We start from the raw sequence: 23,827 nt of genomic DNA, 5'->3' as shown, positions 1-23,827 counted from the left end.
AGAGTACCGTTGGGCTGAGCAGCGCTCTGCTCGCATCGCGCCGCACAGCTTGCGAATCGAGTAGGGGGGCGGGGTCAAAAACGTATACAGCTGTAGTTCACTTTTTCCCGAGGGAAAAATGGACTATGCGTGACGTCAGCAAGGAAAATGAACTATTTCATGGCAAATGTTTTTCGTAGTAAAACTATTCTTTTTCTCCTTGCGTACACTCTCAATACAACAATCTTAAGTAAGGGATTTAATGGGGAATAAGTGGAGCAGTTAAGATAGTGTAACTTCTCCAATAGACCTACCAACTCAGAGACAATCATAGCAAAGACTGTGGGTGCATATGTCTGGATCAGAAGTTTACACTCAGCTTCGAAACTTCCAGCATTGACGCACAGGCCTTCCAATTCTTTTATTATCCCTTGCTGTAATTAAAGATAGGATTTAGACAAATACAACATTAGCAGGTGGATTTGACTTGAGGACTTAGAGCGAAAGAGCATTGGTTGTTAGTTACCCACAACTTTAAGACAGTAATGATAAAATGCAGCATTTATATAGCGCTTAATACATTGTTTCAAAGGGCTGCAAACTAATGATGATGATGCACAGCATTTGTATAGGGCCATATATCTGTCAAAGTCACATTTTTGGAGGAGCCAGCGAATCTGGGTCGCCTAGAAGGGCGCGCACATAGAACTGTGACCTACAGGTCTCTCCTCCTGATATAACTGATTGGGGGAATGCAGGTGGACCACTACACCGGGGTTTCCCCCTACTCTTATTTGAATAGTTCAGTGGGTTCTTAACGTTCAAAGGTGGTGACTCTCCTCTACACAGAGCCTTCATTTAACATCCTATCCAAGGGACAGAGTGTTTTCCACTGTAACATAGCCTGCATTTATGAAACAGGGGAGAGACATTTACACACAACGCACTGGCTGGACTTGAACCCATGATCTTTGGTTCGACAGGCAGACACTTTACCGACTGAGCCAACTTCCCGGCTTTAGCACGGCTACCCTGATTGGACGCTCGAGCAGTTAAGGAATTCCTTCCTTCCAGGTACCCATTTACTACACCTGGGTGGAGAGGGGCAAATGTAGATTAATGCCTTGCCAAAGATCGACTGGTGACCCTTTCTTGCGCTAAATGACATACCCCAAATTTTCAATAGGTGTTGATTTGGCTTCCAAGAAAGGATCACGAGTCGTATATAAAGTACATTGCAAGTCCATGAACAAGGACAAAGGACTACCAAACAATGAAAAATAAGGACATTTTAAGTCCATGAACAGGGACACATGAGTACCGAAGAATGAAAAATAGGGACATTGCTAACTTTTCTACACTATCCTATGGGTAAACTCGCACAGGGTCAGGACTGTTAAAGATTGCTTTTTTCTTTCCCCAAAATAGGGACTGTCCCTGTTAAATAGGAACAGCTGGCAATTTACAGTTTTCTCTGACCCATTTGTATGTGCAAAGATAAATGCCAGTTGTGGTAATGATTTCAAAATGAGTTCATAACAGAATCCAATCAAATGAACATCCGAACGTCAGTATGTATAAAAAAAAATGTGAATAAAGATTCTGGAAGAAACTGTGTAAATTACAGAAAAGTTCGCAAAACAAGAATGAAATTCAAGCATGATGTCGGGTTTAATTGTATGATGTCGTACACTGACCAAAATAATCTTCCTTTAATGTATTCAGAAATTTATTCGATATGAAGTTTATACCTGGAAAGTTGTGTTGGTCAGCAAGGCTTGAATATCACCCATGAATTTTTTGCAGTCATCACAAAATTCCGAATCACCATTGATCTATATAGAGAGAAAGAGAGAGAGAGAGAAAGTGAAAGATTATTATTTGCTTAAATCATACAATCTTAAAAGAAACAATCAATAATTATATGTGGATGGGGGCTCCCTAACTTAGATGTATAATGCCAGTAATAGAAAGATGTAGGTTCTTATATACAGCATGGGGGAAGGTACATGTAGTTGCTGGGCAACCTGGTGGGTGTTTCATTAAGTTGTTCGTAAGATACGAATGACTTTACGCACGACTGGTGGTCCTTTCTTGTGCTATGTGATATCCCTATATAATTGATTTATGACCTAAGAACAATCGTGCATATAGTTGTGCGTAACTTTACAAACAGCTTCATGAAACACCCACCAGCTTCAAAAAACTTTTCAGTCTACCGGGGGGGGGGGGGGAATTCTAACTGGCATTAGAATTGGCATTTTAGCAAGAAACAGTTAGAAAAGTGCAAAGTAACAGAAGGAAATATATATTGTGACATGTGAATGCGGGAGAGAGGAAAAATCAAGGAGAGGAAAATAGAAGGAAAGAGAGAGAAAATCGACAAATTGGACAAAAAAAACCCTTGATATCTTTCATATTTGTGAATAACATAAAATAAACCATTCCAAAAAATAATGAAAATGACAGATAAGACATGTATATGAGAAGTCCATGTGGGAAGAAATAAAATAAAATAAAAATCAACCGTAAATTAATAACCAATGAAAGAATTTACCTTCAATGAACTTACACCTGGACACAACTTGATTTCAGTACACAACATCTTTGGCTCCTACAAAATAGTGTAAATTTTGAAAAATGACAATTTATTTCAAATACATACATGTATACACATTCAGCATTGCAAAATACCATTATGATCTTAGTATGAATACTTTTGGTATTTTAGGGACCTGTAACAATTAATGGACAACAATCTGCAATAAGAAAATGTCACAGAAGGCCCCAAGCACAACACCATTGTGTATTAATAAGTAAATACCATGGCAACTAAGTACCCAACACATCTGAAAAATTACCCAAATGCATGCCACATCAAAAAACTTTTTAAAAGCAAATTTTGATTGTTCCACAGGAATTATCCCTAAATCTATTACCATTTAATTGTCCTTTTCATGACAACACAGCATACTGCACATTATGAAAAAATATCATACACATCTTGCACTCCAAGACCAATGAGCGTGCCAAGACTCATGAGCATTCGCAAAAACTCAAAAAATAGTTCTATAGGGAAAGATTCCAACGGACTGACCCACCAAATGACTGACCACCATACTCACTGACTGCCCGCCCACAAGACTATTCAATCAAACACTAATTGCTATATAATCAATATGAACTTTGTTTAGTGAGGCAAAATAAATTGAAAGTCACGCATCAAAATCATCATTATCATGGTCCTTGCCATCATCATCATCACAATATCACCATCATAATCATCATCCTTATCATTATCATCATCATCATCATCACCATCATTATCGTCACCACCATCATCAGTATCATCATCACCATTTTCATCATATTCATCATCATCATCATCACCACCACCACAATCATCACCATCATCAGCATCATCCCCATTATCATCATCATCCCCATTATCATCATCATCATCATCATCATCACCAACACCATCATCACCAACATCATCATCATCATCATCATCACCACCACCACCATCATCACCAACATCATCATCAAAATCACACAAAGTCATCATCATCCTAATCATGATCACAATCAACATCGCCATCACTTACAAAGTATGTAAGAATGAGGTTGATGATCATGGGAGTGTAGGTTTTCACCAGAGACTTGCACTGAAGCGAGAGAATGGATGGGAGATTGGCACAAACAAGAGAATCCAGTTCTTGAACAATGAAATTCTGCAATTAAGAAGATAAGAGATAATTTATAAAGATGGGACTATAAGAAAAAAATCTTCATGTATTAGGCAATTCCATTAAGCATGTATGTCTGACCCCCTCTATGTATGCGGCCTTCCTTAAAAGTGCCTCTGTTTTCTAATTTATTTGAAATTTGTAATAATTCACAAAATATCAGCTTGACCAGTTCATGAGATAATGTGCTAATAGAGAAAAAATTGGTTAGGACATACAAAAAGGCCATTTTTATGGAATTGCATATTTGCCTTGGTTAATCTAATGATTATTATTCATGTTTTCAGGAATCATAAAGCATTTTTAATGTAATTTTAGCTATTTTATAAAGCTAATGTAAGTTACATATAACTTTACACATAACTGGAACATGTTCTTGGGCAATAAATAATATTCTCAACCATTTTAAATCCTGTCTGCTTTAGTTAATAAGTGACCTTTACAGATTCAAATTTATTTGAATGCAAAGTTTATTTTCTGGTTTATCTCATTTACCACAAAATAAGTTCCAAAAATTCATATTCATGTGTAACTTGTACCAACAGCCTTGAAAATCACCACCTTAACTATTGAATTACATCAGGGCCGGTAATCAATTTAATACTTTTAAGTATTTTACTCAAGTATTCTGCTTAAGTAAAATGCCTAACCATCTTTGGTAATCAACTGTATTTTTTGCTAAGTATTTTGTTTAAATCTAAGTCATCCGCATACCTGGCTTTAGATTGGGTTGCGTGCAGTTTACATAAGTACATATGTGAAGACAACCATGCTGCGCACAGCTGGATACATACATTGCGCATTATTTGGCTTGGGCTTTACGACGTCAAAAGGGTTGTTATTAAGTCTTTTGTTTAAAATTGGCTTGAAAAAGTAAACTTCTAAAAAGGGAATTGAATACAAGCATTTTGCTAAGCCAGGTAAGATGCTAAGTAATTTACTTAGTCAAATCTTTGAATTGAATTCTGGTCAGGTACTCAACTACATATGTTAAAGTTATTCTTAACTGAAAACATGCCACACTAATTTGTGTTGAAAAATAGATTTTCTTTTTGTTCTTTGAGATAACATGAAAAATCCTTGTTTGGTGTGATTCACTGGAAATTAATCTACAGACAAAATACAAGAAATATAGTTGTTTTTTAAAGCCTGTATTGCTGGCATTAAAGAGAAAATGAATAATTACTACTGTATAGATAATAAGTACATTTGCACGAAAACATGTCCGTGTCACGCTAGTGGAAGCTCACCTGATTAGCCTGGCTTGATATGTAGGTCTCGACAGCACCGACAACGTTCTGACAGAGAGTACACACCTCACCATTATCAACCCTCGGCGTCTATGAAAAAAAGGTGAGGTATCAAGAATTAGTCCAATCTTGGGCATTAAAGATACAATCTATTATCACAATAAGTCAATATTCAAGTTCATTTATCAAAACCAATATAACATACCACTTGAGTACAAAGCATAATATAAAACCAAAGATGGTTAGGAGCAACGAGAAGCCGAAGCTTGTGAAAATTGGAACTTTACATACAATGGTGAACAATGACATCGCATTTCAGAAAACAATCATGGCAGACCTGCCAACCCCTGGAAATGAAAAATTGTATTCTGTGATTTAAAAAAGTGTATTTTCCCCAAAAAAGTGTATTTCATAATAAAATGCGTGGCGCACTCGCTCATCGTGGCGCTCAAGCTGCATGCAAGCTAAACTGCGCACAGCTCTTGCAGATGAAAAAAACAACATTTAAACATGTGTATATCTCACCCTGGTTTTAACAAAATGATTGAAAACAAAAAAACAAGTTACCTGAAATCACATTGATCTAATAACCACATTTGTGTAAGTTTTATGAAATACAGACATATAGAAATTATTTTTCTCAATAAATTATGATTTTGTAAAAAAACAAAAACATATTTTTAAAAGAAAAAACGTACTGCCATATTTTAGTTGCAATAACGTACTGGTTGGCAGGTCTGTCATGGCCTTTCAAATCTGATCAAATTCAACATCATGACAATTCTGGATAAAAAATGATTATCTGAACAACAATAGCAGGAGAGAGAGAGATGGAGAAAGAGAGATGCAAAAAACTATAGAGGCAGCGATCAAGACAGCAAGACAGGCGAACAGAGAAGAAGACAGAGACTGAGAGAAAAAGAGAGAGCAAAATATCAGGGCTTGAATTAATGATCCAAGAACATCCAAGGTCATGGCCTTCAATGCCGTCTCAAAAATGGCCTTGATGCCCTTCCAAATGTTTGTAGACTGAAGGCAAAAATAAGTGCCATATTTGCCAGGGGCCTTGGGGCCGTGCTGTAATCCATTTCATGTGTCTCATTGAGAAGTATATTTTACGATTGATACCCTTTTTTAAATTGCCTTGGATACCCCCCCCCCCCACTGCCTTCCCTTTCTTTTAAGTGACCTTTCAAAAGTATTGACCTTGCCTCTTTGAAATTCTGATTTCGAGCCCTGTAATTAAGATTGAAAAGAAAAAGAGAAAAGAGAGACATGGATTGACATCCTGGGGTCTTCACATTCATACCTGAAATTTCAAGTGCGTCTGCGCGGGGCAGAAGTCAATGGTGGCACAGATCTGATCTGGATTCTGTATGAATCGAAATATGAAAATTTATTATTTATGTGTACCAAACCAAATACAGAAAAAAAATCTTATATTGTCCCATGTGAATGAAGAAAAATCAACAGTTATCAATGATTAACAACTGATGGAATATAGACATTGTTCCTACAATGGTACAATCTTATTCATCAAATGCAGAAATGGTGGATATTATTGAAAAGCAAAGATAAAATTGTTAAGAGGGAAATTAGGGAGACGTAATACAAGTGATAAGCAATATATTAACATGTAAAAATGTTTAAAAAGATATTGAGAGTTGAATGTTTTCTTCATCATCATCATCATCATCATTATCATCACCATCATCACCATCATCATCATCACCATCACCACCATCACCATCACCATCACCATCACCACCATCATCATCATCATCATCATCATCATCATCATCATCATCATCATCATCATCATCATCATCATCATCACCATCACCATCATCATCATCATCATCATCATCATCATCATCATCATCATCATCATCACCATCATCATCACCATCACCACCATCATCATCATCACCATCATCATCATCATCATCATCACCATCATCATCAACATCATCATCACCATCATCATCACCATCACCACCATCATCATCATCATCATCATAATAATAATCAGCATCATCATTTTTTTTCAGTCAGCATATTCTCTCTTACAAAGGGTTACTGACCCTCCCGCAATGATGTCACTCCCTCCATCCATTTCCTTGTTCAGACCAACCTCGTAGTACACAAAACACAGGTTTGATTTTGCCCAAAGTTCGAACGGAAATGGGCAAAGTTTTTCCTTTGCTGGTACATTCATTTAGAATAATTAATTCAATTTTTTTATGAAATGCCCAATCAGAATCCTCATTTAGTCTTACATGTATTTTGGCGTTATAATAGACTTAATTCATAAACTGGCCCTTTGTGCGGTTCTCTTCTTTACAGTTGTTTGTCTTTTCTTTACATTGTATACTTTGCATAATTATGTTTATGTTCGTATTTTTGTTTTAGGGCCTCAAAGGACAACGGTATGCCAATTACTGATGGAGCCACCCTACTAAAAAGATTAATAAATAAATAAACAAATTAACAAATAAATAAACAAACCTTACTGCTTTCCATCTTTAACATGTCTTTCCATGTACTCTTTGCCCTTCCCTTTCCTCCTATGCCACCCACAACCAGATCCCATGCTGTTTTTAACAGGTTCATCATCTTTCTTCCTCCTCAACACAAGCCCCATCCACCTCAAACCACTTCTCTTTACCACTTTTACAATCAATAATTTCTTCCAAACCCAACCTGTTCATACTTACCAATTCAGAAGCTAAGAGGGAGTACACCAAAGTGGCATACTGGCTAACGTAGGTCTGGCATTGGTCAGCGAATGATCCAAAGTAACTGCACACTTGAACCAACTCTGCAGTAATCATGCTCTGAGAATAATAACAAAATGTTAATGTGGTCAGTTTTTACAAAGGGACGCTGAAATATTTAAGGCTTTAATGAGACAGAATGAAGAAGAGAAATAATCATATCACTGGCCAATGAGAGATTACTTCTTTTGTGGTACACAGCCTAACTAAATGTACTAAATCCTTTACAATTAGAAAATTTACAACAAAACTCACAAATTACACTGACCTCATTTGAGATTTAAAATTACTATAGGAATAATAAAATGAAAATTCATTTATAATGTACATGTAATTCTTAGGTTTGGAGAAAAGAAAATGGCTTCAAATTGTAGTTGACTGCAAGGTGGGGAAGATGTCAATGCAATTAAGAATTAATTTAGTTTTTTCAAGGTACCTTACATAGTTTCAACACTTTATTTTTCTAACAGAGATATGAAATATTTTATGATAAAGGAGATGACATCCATGAACTTCTTTAATTTTCAACAATTTTGGAACAATGATTAGAGTGTACTTACTTCTACAGTCTCGTTCATGAGCATGCCTTGTACATCAGCAATGAAAGTTTTGCAGTCTGTGCATGGATCAGCGAGAAGGGACAACCTCTGTAGGGAAAGGAAAAATATGTATTCAAAGTTACATTATGTCTATGTGTGATTAGCTTGCGGGGATGATTCGGCAGAAATATAAAATAACAGCTTCTATTCAAGCTTAAGAAGAAAAATTCTACTAATTCCATTGAAGGTTCATGAATTTTGGAGGTTTATCCAGGGAATTTTTAAAGGCTTCATGTATTCAATGAATATTTCTTGACTAGTCATGATGAATAACTTTCTTAAATTCTTAATTTAGGAAATCCTTAATTCAAGATTAAAAAAAGAACTACTGACGATTCTCCCATCTCAGGCAATCTGTAAGTTTTGGGGTTCAATAGTCTAAAGTTTGATCACATGTTTGCTTTCTTTCAGTGGGTGATTCCATACGTGTCATACGGGACATTTAGAGAACATTTGACAGTTTTTTGACAAGAAAAACAAAAAAAAAATATTCCAGTAACTAAAGGTGATCATCAAGTACTACCAGAGTGTTAGGAAAACCAAGACTTAACATGACTTGAATTCACATCCTGTATAATACAGGTTTAAAATAGTAATGTGTCGTACGGACGCAGAAAAAGTGGCTTTTTTAGAAACCTCAAGTTTGTACTCTAAAGTCTGTGAGTTGGACAGATAATTTTCATAGAAATTGAACTCAAATTGATATTCAATTACCCAAGAACAAACACATCTACTGTATGAAAGAAAGTAAAATAAACATTCATGAATAAATAAAGCAAATGACAATTTTCAAGAACATTGTCGCGTACGGGACACTCAAAATGTGTCGTACGGGACATCTCCAAATTGAAGCCAAATTTTCTTACTTTATGTCTCTTTGACTTCTTCAATCACTTTATTTGGCTGATGATAATGATAATCCTTATCAAACTAAAGACATTCATTATGTTAGAAACCGCTATTGGCTGAATATTTCTGTCAATATAACATTAACGAAATAATGTGTCGTACGGGACACTTGTGTGTTGAACAGGCACTTGCGTGTTGTACTGGACAGCCTGAATAAAACAATGAACTTTTAATCAATCAGAAGGGGAGCATTGCCCCTAAATTCTTCCTTTTTTAATGGAAAGCCTTTTAATAAGTAGTCATTCAGGACAATATAATTAAGTAACCTCAATATATACAATCGGGAGCAATATATTATCATTTTTTTCATGATGGGAAATGTACAATGGTTCACAGCATTTTTGCGAGCTGAAAAACTTGAGGTTTTGTGTGAAGTTATATTTTAGTGAAGTAATTGATGATTTCCAATACAATATTTAAACAATGAATGAATGAAACTGTTTGTGTAAATTATGGGGCTAAAATGTTATGATTTTTCATATAAAATGTATATATACATGATATATGTCACAACTGTCACTTGTAATTCCACAAAATATTTTTTTTTTCTAAAGAAATGCGATTCTACTTTTTCAAACCTTTCTGCATTTCATGAAACCATATGGTTTGTCTTATTTTCCAGATTTTTTTTTGAACAACATGGTTTGTCTTATTTTCCAGATTTTTTTTTCTACAACTTGAAAAAAAGTAAGGAGTTTCAATACTGCATATAAAAAAATTAGTGATCATCAAGGGAAGTCCAAATAGATGATAGATATGTAATTTTTTTTTTTACATCTTATAATAATTTCACATTAGCATGCAAGAGGAAGTCATCTTCCAGGCTAGGGTGAATCAATTATAAAGGTTTTCTTTTCATGCTCAATGACAAAGAAGTTAACCTGCTCTGACCAGTGAAAATCACCAGTTTAGCTGAAGGGATTCACAAAAGAATACGCCTACATGAAGTCAATTAAAATGGTTAGAATCACCTATTTCATGTTCTATGGGGATAAAAAAAGTACTTTTTCAGTTCACTTTATGTCAAATCAATTATTGAAATTAAAATAGGCCTACTATTTATAGTTTCTGAATCCAAATTTGCAATTAATTGCAGTATATATTGTGTGTCGTACGGGACAACTTTTAATAGGACAATTATTGAAAAATGAAAGGCAGTAATTAAATCCTTATGGGATAAATCGATCACCCATGGGTCAAAGATAGAGAAACTGATATTGTGAAATTGCATCATCAAAAATAAAATTGTAGGAAAAACTCTTGCATTTTCATGTGTCGTACGAGACATTGCCAAAAATAGGTTCGGAAAAATCAGGGCTGCCCCTATTATGGATCATGAAAATGTTTTATTTGGAACCATCAATGATACATTATTCCATTGACCTGCAATATTTTCAATCTTCTCGTGCTTTACCAATAATCGTTTCAAGCAGTGTTTGTACTTGACTATTTAATTAGCAAAATTATTGAAAATTGAAAATTCCATTGTTTCCCCCAAAAAAGCTATATCTGACTTCACTTTTGGTTAAAACTCATAATTTTCATAAAATTTAGGTACAGTATCATAGTAAAATAGTAAAAGTTCTAGTGTAAAATCGCCCCAGTAATGTATATTTTCAGACATATTTACATCACAAAAGCATCAAGGATTTTACACAATATGCAGATTCATGTTGCATCAATTCTTCTGAAGTCACCTTTATAACCCACTTCCAAAGAACAAAAAAAAAATTCCTGCTCCATGAAATGTATAAAATGCAAAGGCACAGACAACATTTATTCAAATGACTGACATCAACAGAGAAAGATTAAAAAGAAGGAACGCATGAAATGGCTCAAGGGGATAACTTCATCAATAATGGTCTGATAAAATATAATCTTTAACATAAAGTCAACCCTGTACATGAAGACTACCCAAGGGAGAGCAGTGGGGCACTTCATGTAAGTTTTCAGCATCGACTAAATTGTCAGCACTGATAATTTCAGGGAATCCTTGGATTTTATTGGTTAAGAAGCTCTGGTCTCTATCACTATGGTAACTGTCAGACAAAGACAACTTGTCAGTGCTGACAACTTTGATGAAAGGTTCCATGGTAGTCTCTATGGACAGGTTATTGTAAAACATATTTCAATGTGGAATATCATTCAAGGGAAAGAGAAAGTTGTGGTCTTGATAGACCTGATGGTCCTTCTATACAGGTGCTTGCTAAAAGATAGTACTATTATTTTAACTGTGCCATCCAATAGTAACTACCATGGTAACAAGGCTCAACAGCCAATCAGAATCAAGGATTTCTGGGAGGTTACCATTGGATGGCAAAGTTACTATAATAGTAACTTTTATGCAACATAGCCCAGGTTTGCCTGTAAAAAATCCTTTAAATTCAAATTTAAATGAAAAAAAGTCCTACACAGCGATATAATCAACCGAGATTAACACAAAGCCTAAAGAAGCAGGGTGGGCCCTGTAGTTATTCAGGTTATCCAGTAGTCATCGTAGTAAGAACCTGCAAGAAAACATTTCTTCACTCTGATCATATAAATACATGTTTATAGAGAAAAATACAATACAAACAATTTAGATATTCTTATATTTTCCACATTATATCAAACTCAATAAGAAAAAAAATATGTATAAGACAATTACAAATATTATCAATGCCGAAAAACATAAGGCCAATACTTCTCAAAGGAGGTTTCAATTGTATTATGGTACAAAACCATGGACTGTGCTGATTTTGTGTACATAATTATGCTTATTTCATCTTGTAAATACACATTTTTGGCAAAGGGTGCTAAATTTGTACGCGATAATATGAGAAATCTGCATAGTCTATGCTTTGTACAATTGAAACTTGTTTTGAAAATACTGGCCACATTGCATGTGTATGATTACAGTGAGGAAAAAAATAAACATTATCTGAAAACGATGATCAAATCTGAATAAAAAGGTGAATATGCTCTGCAGATTTGATTTACACATGTATACTGGATGTTTGATTGATGAATCGCCATGGCAACACAAAACTTGCCTGTCTTAGCATCGTGATGGACATGCAGAAACCAAGGTCATTGCAAACTGTGTCAGGATCCTGGCAAAAATCACATACAAAACAAGATAGAATGAATAGCATGCAAAGAAGATTAGATTAGTGGATATCTTGAGCACATTATTTTTAAAGATATGTGAGAAAAAGAGGTTTGTAATTAAAGTACACATAAAACACCTTTTTACTTCCTTTATCTGAATCTAGCTCCTTCAGGCTTTTTTTCTCCATTTTCATTTTCTCTCCAGACTGTTTTTCAATAATGCATTTCAATCCCCATCCCTCTGCTCCCCCCCCCCCCCATTCTCTCTCTCTTTTCTCCTTCCTCCTCCTTCTTCTACTTCTTCTTCTCTATCTCCTACTCCTTCCTCTTCTTCCACTTCTTCTTTTTGTTCTCCATCCCCATCTCCTTGCCCTTTTCCTTCCTCTTACATGTATCTCCTTTTTCACTTTTTTCATTCTATATTTTTTCACTTGGATATTGAGGATTGGCAACTATCTTTTTTCTTTGATATCATTTCAATTCACCCCTCTTTCTTTACAAATAACTCACCACTGATGATACTATAAACTGAATGACAAGGTCACCATATTGTGCAACATAGGCTCTGCACTCATCTGAATTTTGTCCAAACAACGAACACACACTCATTATGGCATTGACGATGGTTGCCTCTACATTGGGGTCATTCAGTTTGGTTTGAACGTCAGTGAAAAACTGGTCGCAATCAGTGCACACTTTGGACGGTCCTTGAACTTCCTTGAACTGTTTCGGGGTGGGGGGTCGAGCCAATGACATACAGAATCCAAGATCGTTGCAAACCGTGCTTGGATCGATGGAGGAGATGACAAACTGAATGACGAGATCGCCGTACTGCTCGACGTAGGACCTGCATTCATCTGCATTCGGACCAAACAGTGTGCAAGCGTTCTCAATCGCATTAACAATGGTATTCTGGACGTAAGGATCATTAAGCTTCATCTGCACATCAGAGAAAAACTTGCCGCAGTCTGTACAGACTTTAGAGGGTCCTTTTAGTTTCCTCAAGACCATGGGTTTCTTTGAGGACATACAGAATCCAAGATCATTGCAAATTGTGTCTGGATCGATAGATGAAACGATAAACTGAATGACGAGATCGCCGTACTGCTCAACGTAGGATCTGCACTCATCCGAACTCTGTCCAAACAATGCACACACACTCTCAATGGCATTGACGATAGTGTTCTGAACATTAGGGTCGTTCAATTTTGATTGGACGTCGGCGGCAAACTGTTCACAATCAGTACAGACCTTGGAAGGTCCCTTGACATGGATTCTCTTTTCTACGACCTAGATTTAAAACAATTAACAGCTTGAATAAAAGCTCATATCTCTTCGGAATAATAATTATCCATTGAATTTCAGAAATATATCATCATTAGAGACTTTCAAATTTAAGCTGAAGTCTTTTTAACTTTGCTAACATTTTCAGTTTCCAAAGATGTCAAGCCTAACAAAAATTATTGAATGTACAAGTGGACCTTTAAAAACCACTCATTTAAAATGTGATTATCTCTTTTTATGTTTCTTTTCAATTCATGATCATACTAAAATATATATACAAAATATACAGTGTACATCTTTATTCCATTCTTTTTAATTGTAAATATGGCATTTGATTGTGTGTGCATAATGGTTTATGACAGGTGCTGTGAGTGAAACTATATCATGGCTTGGTGGTGTAATGTAAATGAGGCATGTCTACATAATGTTTAAAGAATTAAAAATGAATTCATTAATTAAAAAGAAAAATATTTCACAATTACATCAATGAGGAATTTTATATTTCACTTCAAACTAAATGTATAAGCAAAGTACATGTATACATGTAGTATGAAGATGAACTTTATGAAACAAAAGTTGTAATTATGATGGACACATGTGTCTAAAATCATATATGTAGAACACTTCAACATGTTGTGTTTTAACATTTTGAGATGTATCATGTTCATGTATATATGTATGCATACATTGCTACACTGCAAGTTTAGATGAAATGTTTATTTTGCTTCTGGTGTAACAACACATGAATTCCAAAACAGAACTATGCAATTTCAATTAAAATGTGATTAATCTGACCCCTCCATTCTTCTGTCCATCCCAACACTTTGCTCCTCCACTCTCCATCTCCCTTTATCTTTCTTCCTTCTGCCCTGCCTTGCCCATCCCTTCATCCACTCCTCTTCCAACTCTCCTCCATCCCTCCCTTAATTTTACCCACCCCCATTCCCCCCCCCCCCCCACTCTCTTTCTCTCTCTCTGATACACACACACCCATGCTCTATTGCATCTTAACTATTAATGTATTTTCTTTTGTTTTTTTACATCATTTTCCAATTCTCGAGCAATTTGATATATGGATAGGGTTTATTTCATCTTTTCAATATGTACATGTACATGTACATTGATGGAAGGTGCAGCTGCTTCGTTCTTTCTTTCATTGCAAATGAAATAATGCCCAAACCACAATTACACATCACATCTCACAGAAAAGCACTTATGCAATAAACCAGTAAGTGAATTTAAGGGTATTCTTGCCTAAACAAGATAATAAAAAATATTTGGTACTAAGGGCCTTTCTTACTCCGACACGATGAAATGCACTTCAACTTCAACATTAGGGCCCCATCTCATATATTTGCCACTAATGCTTATTTCCATAAAGTTTACCGTAAGTAACGGTGTATTAACCGCACCCGTGTATTAACCGCACCCCCCATTTTCGGATGAAAAAAAAAAAAAAAAAAAAAAAATCATCCAAAAAAAAAGTCATCAAACTGACTTTCTATCTCTAATATGCGTATTTAAGAAAGAGTAAAGAACCAAAAATGTAAAAAAAAAAAATATCAAAGTATTACTGGTAAAAAAAATGATGGGAAATCAGCGCTTCGTCACTTATCTGCAAATTGCCAACATTATTGGCCAACTACACACTCACCTCACACACACATATGGTACCGGTGTTCATTGCAAGTACCGATACCAGCATCAACATGGGGGCTCACCCATTCGAGAAGATCGTTCATACCATATTTTCTGCATCACAGCCCCACTTTTGCTTTCAGAATTCTGTCTAGCATTCAATGTCTTGACATGAATTTCAGACACGGGAATATGGGAAGGTTCAAGATACAAGAAATTTGCGATTTTGTTCAGGTGTTTTTCTTGTCTGCTTTGAACCACTACTGGTAGTTCTCAGTACGTGTGTGGCGGTATCTTACAGACAGCAAATAGGAAAAAAATGCTAGTACCGGTATACCGTATTTTCAATGGGAGCTCTGGGCGGGAATAGTCGGAAGGAATGAAGACGGGGATTGAAGATTGATTTTAAGTTGATGGATGATAGAGAGAAATGAAGGAAAGGCAAATGAAAGAAACTTTCTTCCGTTTACCTCCCTCCTCATGGCACAAAATTGTCAAATAATACCAATAATTTGTCAAACATTATAACAGCCACGGAAATGTAAAGCGCCAGCTTACGTTGACGTTCCTATAAGCATTACATATATGCGTGTCTTATTCGGCTAGCCGCACCGCGCTGTTCGGTCGATTGTCAATCGGCGTCTGAACTTTGCAGCGTTGACTAATAAATGACAACAAAGACAAAGTCACACCATTCAAAATGTCAGTTTCATGAAGGTAGGTGCGTTTGTTACCGTAATCTAACTTTGAGGGACATTTACGGTAGATACCGGTAGTCATAGTTGCTTCCCTTTTATACCCGCGGCTCATGCCCCTCTAAACGGCATTGGCCCAAGCGGCTATGCTCGGCCACCCGACGCAAGTTGTAAACTGGTAGTGGTATCGGGCCGAGATTGGCTTGGCTCAGACCTGTCACCGTGTATAAACCGCACCCCCGACTTTTGATTCTGTCCCGCCGAGAAAAAGGTGCGGTTAATACACCGTTACTTACGGTAATTTTGATTGAGATCCTGAGCCATACCATAAAGATTGATAGTAGAATGGAAATGTCTTTTAACAACAGGGGTCGACAGTTATATTATGATTATTAACAAACAATATATAAATATCTTCTTCTCCAAAAATTGCATGAAACGGAATGCACACTGATAAACGTTGCTATAATAAAGCAGGACAATTTTTACTTGAAATATGAAAAGTGTGGCATTTTGGTGTCTAATAGTAAGAATTGCTGTGTTGAAAAGCAGAAAATGGAGGCATAAAATTAAAAAATAATTAGACTTCAGTGGACATCTCCGGAAATGTGTGCTCTTGGTGTATCTGCTATGAAAAACAGATAAATTGCTAGGGAGAAACTGCTTTTATTTCATGAAAGAAATAATACGAATGAAGTTTTACAAAAGACTTGATAAAATGGACAAAAATATTAATAAAAGACAATAATCAATGTGGCGCACCAGTTTACAGGTAACACATAGATAAAAGACATGTAGGCCTATACATACATTGTCTGCGCTATGTATTGAACAGAGTCCACCTATATCACTAATTATGTTGAGTGATCAAAAATACATTTCCAGATGCACAGACATGAATCTCTTTTATACTGAAGGAAATACTTGTCAAACCTTTGGACAATTTAGTCGCCGCTAACTACAGGCCTCTTTAAAGTTCCGTTGACTGCCCTGTGAATTCATTAATTGTGTGCGCTTATCTCATAATGGAAGAATGGTAAACCGATGGAGGAAAACAAAAAGTTGTTGTAAGCACATTCTTGATTATGCAACATTTCTGTGGTGGTCAAGATGATATGTACAGTGGCAGAAAAGGCTGAAAATGATGCATTGGCTAATACTCTATATTTTTTTCAATATACTGAATATACATGTACTGAATAGGTCAATGGGCAGTTCCATAAAATAGTTAACCTTTTGTTTTGTCCGAAAACTATTTTTTCTCCATTCTTTCTTCAATTCATGAAGTGTTCAAACCATAATAATTTTGAATCATTTTAATTTTTCATATGAACTACAAAACATACTTAACTGAATTACCCTAATATATACTTTGTAATAGCATACATGTACATGTATATATGTGTGACTAATGATAAGTGAAAGTGATTTAATGGGTGACTATTTACACTTACGAATATATATACATATTTTAAGTTTCAATTCATTAGCATAATCACTCTTTGTTTTGTTGATGAATTTGGTTTTGCTTTTGTGCTTATGCAATAACATATAGAGAGTGACTGAAGAGATTGCATTGGTGGATTCTGACAAATTGAAAAAACTTTTTCCATTAGCTTAGCAACTTGTAGATGATGAAAATTATGTTAACCCTTTTGAGACTGCGCTCGCATGTTTTTGGGTGGGGGTCTAAGCAAAATGTGCGTTATAACATGACCAGCCAGTATCAAATGGGTTAAGATAATGAGAATACCACCTTGAAGATATGATAAAGATTCATCTATAAAGCAAAGAAAAGCCAAAGGTTGAATAAAAATTGAAAAGTTTTCTTGTTTAATTCATTTGTTTAAGCCAAAAGTATTTGTACAAGAAGTGAAATACATGTATATTTTTAATAGCATGTTTATTGTTTGAATATGAATTTCAGGGATGAGGGTTAAAACCCTTAGCCAAGCACATACACACGTACATTTAAATACTTTAAGAAAGCATCAGTCTCAATTTGCCATAATCGACCCATATCTTCATATGGGCCTCGGGTGATATGTAACTTGAGATTTGCAACATGTTATCCATCGCACACTTAATTTGGCAAAAAACTGATCCAGACAACTGATCTCAATTTGTCTCCAATTTTAGTGAAGGAGATTGTTAGAGAATTAAAACCTTACAATGGTACTCCATTGTTAAGGATTTATATTGAGATTATTATAACAAGCTAATACTCAGCATCATATTGACATTCAAATTGCATAAGGCTATACTAGAGATTTCACCATTGGTATCCACTTTGATGAACTTCCTGAAATTAATTCCTGATAAAAAATCTTAATCATCGGTCAAAAGTTTCTTATTGATGGACAAGCTTTTTTTTTTATATAGAAAAGAGTTAATAAGCTGGTGAGATCCAGAAGGATGCAACTCCTGCTGATGGTACAAACCTAAAACCTTACTGCCTTTAGCCTGACGACACCTAAATTTCTACAGAGACTGCTAAAAGATCATCTGTCAAAACTCTAAATACCTGAGGAGAAACAGGAAGTAGTATGTTGTTAGAGGTCAAAGGTCATGACCTTTATCTTACCTTGGTCTTTGGCTTCTGAGTAGATGAACAGAAGTTGATGTCAGTACAGACTTCCTGAGGGGACTGTTCAGAGAGAAGGGGATAAGGAGATAACAATGGAGAGAGAGGGGAAGAATGGAAGGGGGAGAGAAAGAGCAATAGAGAAGGGGAGAGAGAGAGAAAGAGAGAAGGGGAGAGGTAGAAGACAGACAGGTAGAAGACAGACAGATAGAGACAGACACAGAAAGGGAGAGTGGGAGGGAGAAAGAGGAGACAAATATAGAGGGGGAGAGGGAGAGAGAAAGATAGAAAGGAGAGAGGTAGAAGACAGACAAATAGAGACAGACACAGAAAGGGAAGGGGAGAGAGAGAAGGGGGTCACAAGGAAAAACAGACAGAGACAGAAAGAGAGAGTGGGATGGAGAGGGAAAGACAGAAAAAATAGGAAGAGGAGAGGGACACAAAGACAGACAAATAGAGACAGAGAGGGGGAGGGGTAATGCACAAGAGGGAATGAGAAGGGGAAAGAGAAGGACACAGATAGATATGGACAAAGACAGATACAGAAAGAGAGAGGGGGTGGGGGGAGATCAAGAAAAGAGGGAAAGAAAGAGAGAACAATAAGTATGATATAAATTTTGTATCATTATTTCATCAAGCATTTAAGAGCGTACAGAGGTACATATATCATGTAATTCATTTGAAATTTTTATTTTGATTTCAAAAGGAAGTCTGCCAATATACTGTGGACTAAACAGGTCTACACTGTATGTAAAACAATTTCTATACATCAGCCCTCTAATGATAAATTATAATGATATCTCGTAGTTACCCAGGGTAGCCACTTGAGCTTTATTAGCTGGCCTTCAAGCAAGCCCTGCACAATGTAATATATATTATCGTTATCTTGTGACCTTTATCATCCAACTGCAAAAATATCTATTGATATCTCACAATCACAGCTTTTGATAGCCATTTTTAAAATTATCTCTTAGTGGGAATATATTCTCAAAATATCCCTTTTAAAGCTACATGTACATGTTTAAAATGCACTTCATTCATTGTTTCTTGAATACATGTAAATACATTTCAGCATCTACATTGCACACTTCCATTTAAACATGCTTTAGAGTATATATAATAATGAATTGTTAGTTCTACTCTTCAAGTGCTTACAATATATATAAACAGGATGTTTAAGAGAAAATAATTGAGGTTTTTTTAGCTTGTTTTTTGAATAATCGTACTGTAACACATTAATTGAATTGCTGGGGAGACAATGTCAAATACGAAGACCTGTGAAAGTATTGCATTGTTGACCTTTCTTGGGGTTCATTTTGGAAATTTGTAAATGAAAGGGTCTGGTCTAGAACACAACACATGGTAATATTGTTGGACGGGAAACACAAGCATGAGATGTATTGTTGTGTCAGACTAATTTGTTGCTATCCACAATATAAATCTCATCATGAATTAAATTTTCAAAGCATTATATACTAACAGTATTCTCTTATGTCTATAAGGCAAGATTCGGTGTTTCACAAAGATGACTTAAGATCGCACTTAAACTTTAGTTGCATGCAGTATATAACGAATCACTACCATTGGTTAGATCATGCGCATGTGACGCACACTACAGCATATCCATCACTCATATTATGTGTTAAATAACATGTGCGTGTTGGCGTTTAAGCACTACTCTAAGTCACTTCAAGTCACTAATCACCCCCAGGGGGCCGTTTCATAAAACTGTTCGTAAGTTCAGAGCAACTTTAAGAACGACTGGTGATCTTTTCTTACACGCTAAACCTTCGCCAATGAATATACCATTTACAAGACGGGATCACCAGTCGTTCTTAAAGTCGCTCTTAACTTACGAAACTTATGAAACACCCACCAGGTAACAATTATTTAAGAAAGCTCACCAGCTCCGATGCAAGGAAGTCAAAGACTAAGTATCCATATTGGTCCACGTAACTCTGACACTGATCAGAAAAGTTTCCCAACACTTCACAGACCTTATCAACAGCATCAACAATGATGTTCTAAAAGGCAATATAAATACACATTAACATATCATAATTAGACAAATTATACATCTGAACATATAAACATATATAAATGCTTGTTCATACCAATTAATTGCAAACTGCCAATTATAGTCTACTTCTCATAACAGAACATATTAATTGATTTGCTATAATGTTATTCCACAAAGTATTACACTCCCCCTCCTCCCCCATCTGTAGGAAATCCCAAAATTGTTATATGAAAGGTGTAAGGCCATCAAATGATTACAGCTTGAGCAGTTCATAAAGTGAATCAACAATGGAGAAAAAAACAGTCAGTGGTACAAAAAGTCTGATTAATCTATGAAATTGCCCAATAGATACAATTATCATCTATATAGAGTGTTTTAGCGATACATTAAAGAAGCTTATTTTGGTCTGCATCAATTGCCCGTGCAGTATCAGAGCGTATCCCTAAAAAGGACAGAAATCTGACGAATATCCCATAGGCTCCTGTACAAAATTTGCCGTTGAATACGAGACCATATTCAACAGTCTAGTGCGCATGCGCGAATTTGTGAAATATACAACGTGTACAATGAAAGCAATGTGATGCGCAGCATAGATCACAATTACATGTACGCTCAATGACGTCATAATAAACTACACGAAAGTCGCATGTCAATGACCTAAATTGATCCTATGAAGTAATGATGCCATAAAAATAAGTGATATGACTTGCTAAATAAAATTTCTCCCTCTTTTGGGGGGGAGGGGTGGGATAGATGATAATATTTATATTGGATGGCTATATTTCACGAAATACCATAAATATTCCACTTGGTAGGGCCAATATTTTCCCAAACTCTTGGAATATTTCTGGTATTCCATTCCGAGCCATCCAATATAATATAAATATTGAATGTAAATTTGTAATTGATATTTGCAATTGATATGCAAATGTTACTTACAACACCCCATTCTAAACTCTTATGCCCATATCCTGAAGTCGGGTGTACATTAGACTATGGTCTAACTCTGTGCTAAAATCACGGGAAGCCAAAAATGTCCAAATATTTGTTTAAATTGCATGTTTCTTATGTTTATTGTGCCCTTTTCTACTTCTTTAATTGTAAAGACAACTGTCTTTTATATCTTTTCCAGACAGTTAAGAATGATTTGAGAGACAAATATGCTTTGAGAGTCAAATTGAGCCTCTACTGATTTATGTCACAGTCGGCTTTCCATAGTTAAACCTCAACTTTAGACCTGACTTTAAATAAAACCTGACTTCAGAATACAGGTCTAAATCATTAGATTACAATGTGAACCTACCTGAACTGTCTCGTTGGTAAGCATGCCATCGATATCTCCGATGAAAGTCTTACAATCAGCGCAGGGGTCGTTGCCAAGATAAACATTCTGTAAGAAAGAAATATGAAGAGGGATTCTGGATTCAATAGAGGGCTACAACAATTTTCACTTTAAGGGTTATGGTGAGCACCCAGGTAGCCTATGATATACTGTATGAAATGTTTTTTATTGCCAGGGGCTCACTTACAGGTATCAAGTTATGCTTACATTATCTTAGAGCCCTGGGAAGTTGTGTTTTCTGTTATGTCTTATTTATTTGTTATGTATTATCACACCTTTATTTCCTCCTTCCCTGTAGGTCTAGTGTCTTTTTTGACACTTTATTTACAGGTATTTACTTAAATAAATTTCAGATCAACTTTCCCTTTGCAAATGATACTAGACATGAACTTCCTGAAGATTTTTTTTTAATATGAAAGGTTACACGAGTTTTGAAACTTCCTTACTTAGTTCATAATTATAATGCTTATCTAAATGCATGGGAAAAAAGCAAACATTTTTATTTTCATACCTCATCTGATGAGCAGAATCTAAACTCATGGCAGAAGGAATCTGGGTTCTGAAATGGAACAAGAAGACAACAACAAGTTAGGCATGAGTCTTTACATTTATTTTGACAAATGTCTAACCGTCTTAAATGGCCAATTAATGGGAGAGTGGGTAAGAGGAAAAACATTCCTCAAAAGTTTATGAAATTTCTATCTTAAATCCTTTATTTATGAACTGGCCATCTATTGTCCACATTCTCTTGAAAGTATTTTGATACGGTTCGAAACTACAGTACCAAGAAAATAATGAGGAACATTCCCTAAGTTTTGTAACTTTGAAACATTTATTTCTGGAAGTGTCAGTTGATGTTAAACCACTAACATCAATGTGTATGTGTGGGACTTAAATTGGACAAGGATAACATTGTGGTGAAGCCAACCCTCCAAAAATCATTCTTATAGGAATAACAATTCATTTTATGCCAATTAATAATTAAAAAAATATTTGATATCCAAGTTATTTAAGCTTTGGGGCTACTATCATTCACATGAAAATAAAAATGTATCAACTCAGAGATTTGAGTTGTAGGGTATTATGGGTAATGCAAAAGTTAATTGACTCCATCCTACGGCTGATCCCTATTGTTATCATCATCATTCTTGTGAGCATGCATCATTAGACTACATGATATAAAATGTTGCATTATGGAAAGAGTCTGGCTTTGTTTGAAAAATACAGTGTTGGATCTGAAGCTTATCAAGATAGCTGAGAAATGGTTCGCGAACCATGAGTCTCATCTGATTTTGTGATCAATAAAACATGCAATATATTTTTACCCCTAGGTAACCTTTGACCCCTTTGTCCTCATGAACACACATGCGGTATTACCAAAGGATCATTTGTACTAAGTGTGAACATAACTGAAACAGAAATAAAGAAATGAGAGCAAGTTGAACAAAAACTTTAAAATATTTGTAACAGATCAAGATAACAACAGAATAACAGAAATACAGACTAACGGACTATCAGACCAACAGAAAAAGGAATTACTAGGTCTCTGCTACACTTTGTTCAGAAAAGACAAAAACATACCAAGTATGAGATGACAGCAGTGATGATCTCCTTGGTGTAAGTCTTGACAGCATAGATGCAGACTGGGGTCAAGGGACCAAACTGGTAGCAGAGTTGGTCCAACTCAAGAATAATAGCTTGCTAAAAGAAAAGAATGAATACAGACGGCTATGATAAAATAAAATAAACAAGTGGAACGCCTCTGGCGGTCTCACCTGCATCACGCAATTCAATATACTGTAGCAGCAGTGCTGACTTTGAAAACTACTATAACTCGCACAAGATGTTCGGTGAAACTTGGTTACTCTTATTTCCACGTTTTATGAACTAGACCAATACACTTACAGCTAG

The 23,827-nt window shown here is 35.6% G+C and overlaps 1 protein-coding gene across 7 annotated transcripts in view; it reads right to left on the bottom strand.

Annotated features, from left to right (window-relative positions):
* Positions 1-23,827, bottom strand: part of LOC129281952 (uncharacterized) — a 90,473-nt gene that overhangs the window by 39,559 nt on the left and 27,087 nt on the right. For 3 of the 7 annotated variants that reach the window (XM_064112771.1, XM_064112772.1, XM_064112775.1), the window contains exons 10-25: positions 23,498-23,617; positions 22,428-22,475; positions 21,878-21,964; positions 20,459-20,578; positions 18,555-18,617; positions 17,727-17,750; positions 12,864-13,643; positions 12,296-12,355; positions 8,316-8,402; positions 7,696-7,815; positions 6,288-6,350; positions 4,979-5,068; positions 3,588-3,713; positions 2,537-2,593; positions 1,731-1,814; positions 294-413 (exon numbers count right to left, since the gene is read on the bottom strand). In XM_064112771.1, coding sequence (XP_063968841.1) covers positions 294-413; positions 1,731-1,814; positions 2,537-2,593; positions 3,588-3,713; positions 4,979-5,068; positions 6,288-6,350; positions 7,696-7,815; positions 8,316-8,402; positions 12,296-12,355; positions 12,864-13,643; positions 17,727-17,750; positions 18,555-18,617; positions 20,459-20,578; positions 21,878-21,964; positions 22,428-22,475; positions 23,498-23,617 — 2,049 coding nt within the window. The remainder of the gene's footprint in view (positions 1-293; positions 414-1,730; positions 1,815-2,536; positions 2,594-3,587; positions 3,714-4,978; positions 5,069-6,287; positions 6,351-7,695; positions 7,816-8,315; positions 8,403-12,295; positions 12,356-12,863; positions 13,644-17,726; positions 17,751-18,554; positions 18,618-20,458; positions 20,579-21,877; positions 21,965-22,427; positions 22,476-23,497; positions 23,618-23,827) is intronic. The other 4 variants (XM_064112773.1, XM_064112774.1, XM_064112776.1 and 1 more) reach the window with 2 other exon arrangements.

The sequence above is a fragment of the Lytechinus pictus genome, chromosome 18 (assembly GCF_037042905.1).
Source record: "Lytechinus pictus isolate F3 Inbred chromosome 18, Lp3.0, whole genome shotgun sequence".
Classification (NCBI taxonomy): Eukaryota; Metazoa; Echinodermata; class Echinoidea; order Temnopleuroida; family Toxopneustidae; genus Lytechinus; species Lytechinus pictus.
Note: the sequence above shows the minus strand (reverse complement) of the source record. Positions and strands in the feature narration are given on the sequence as shown.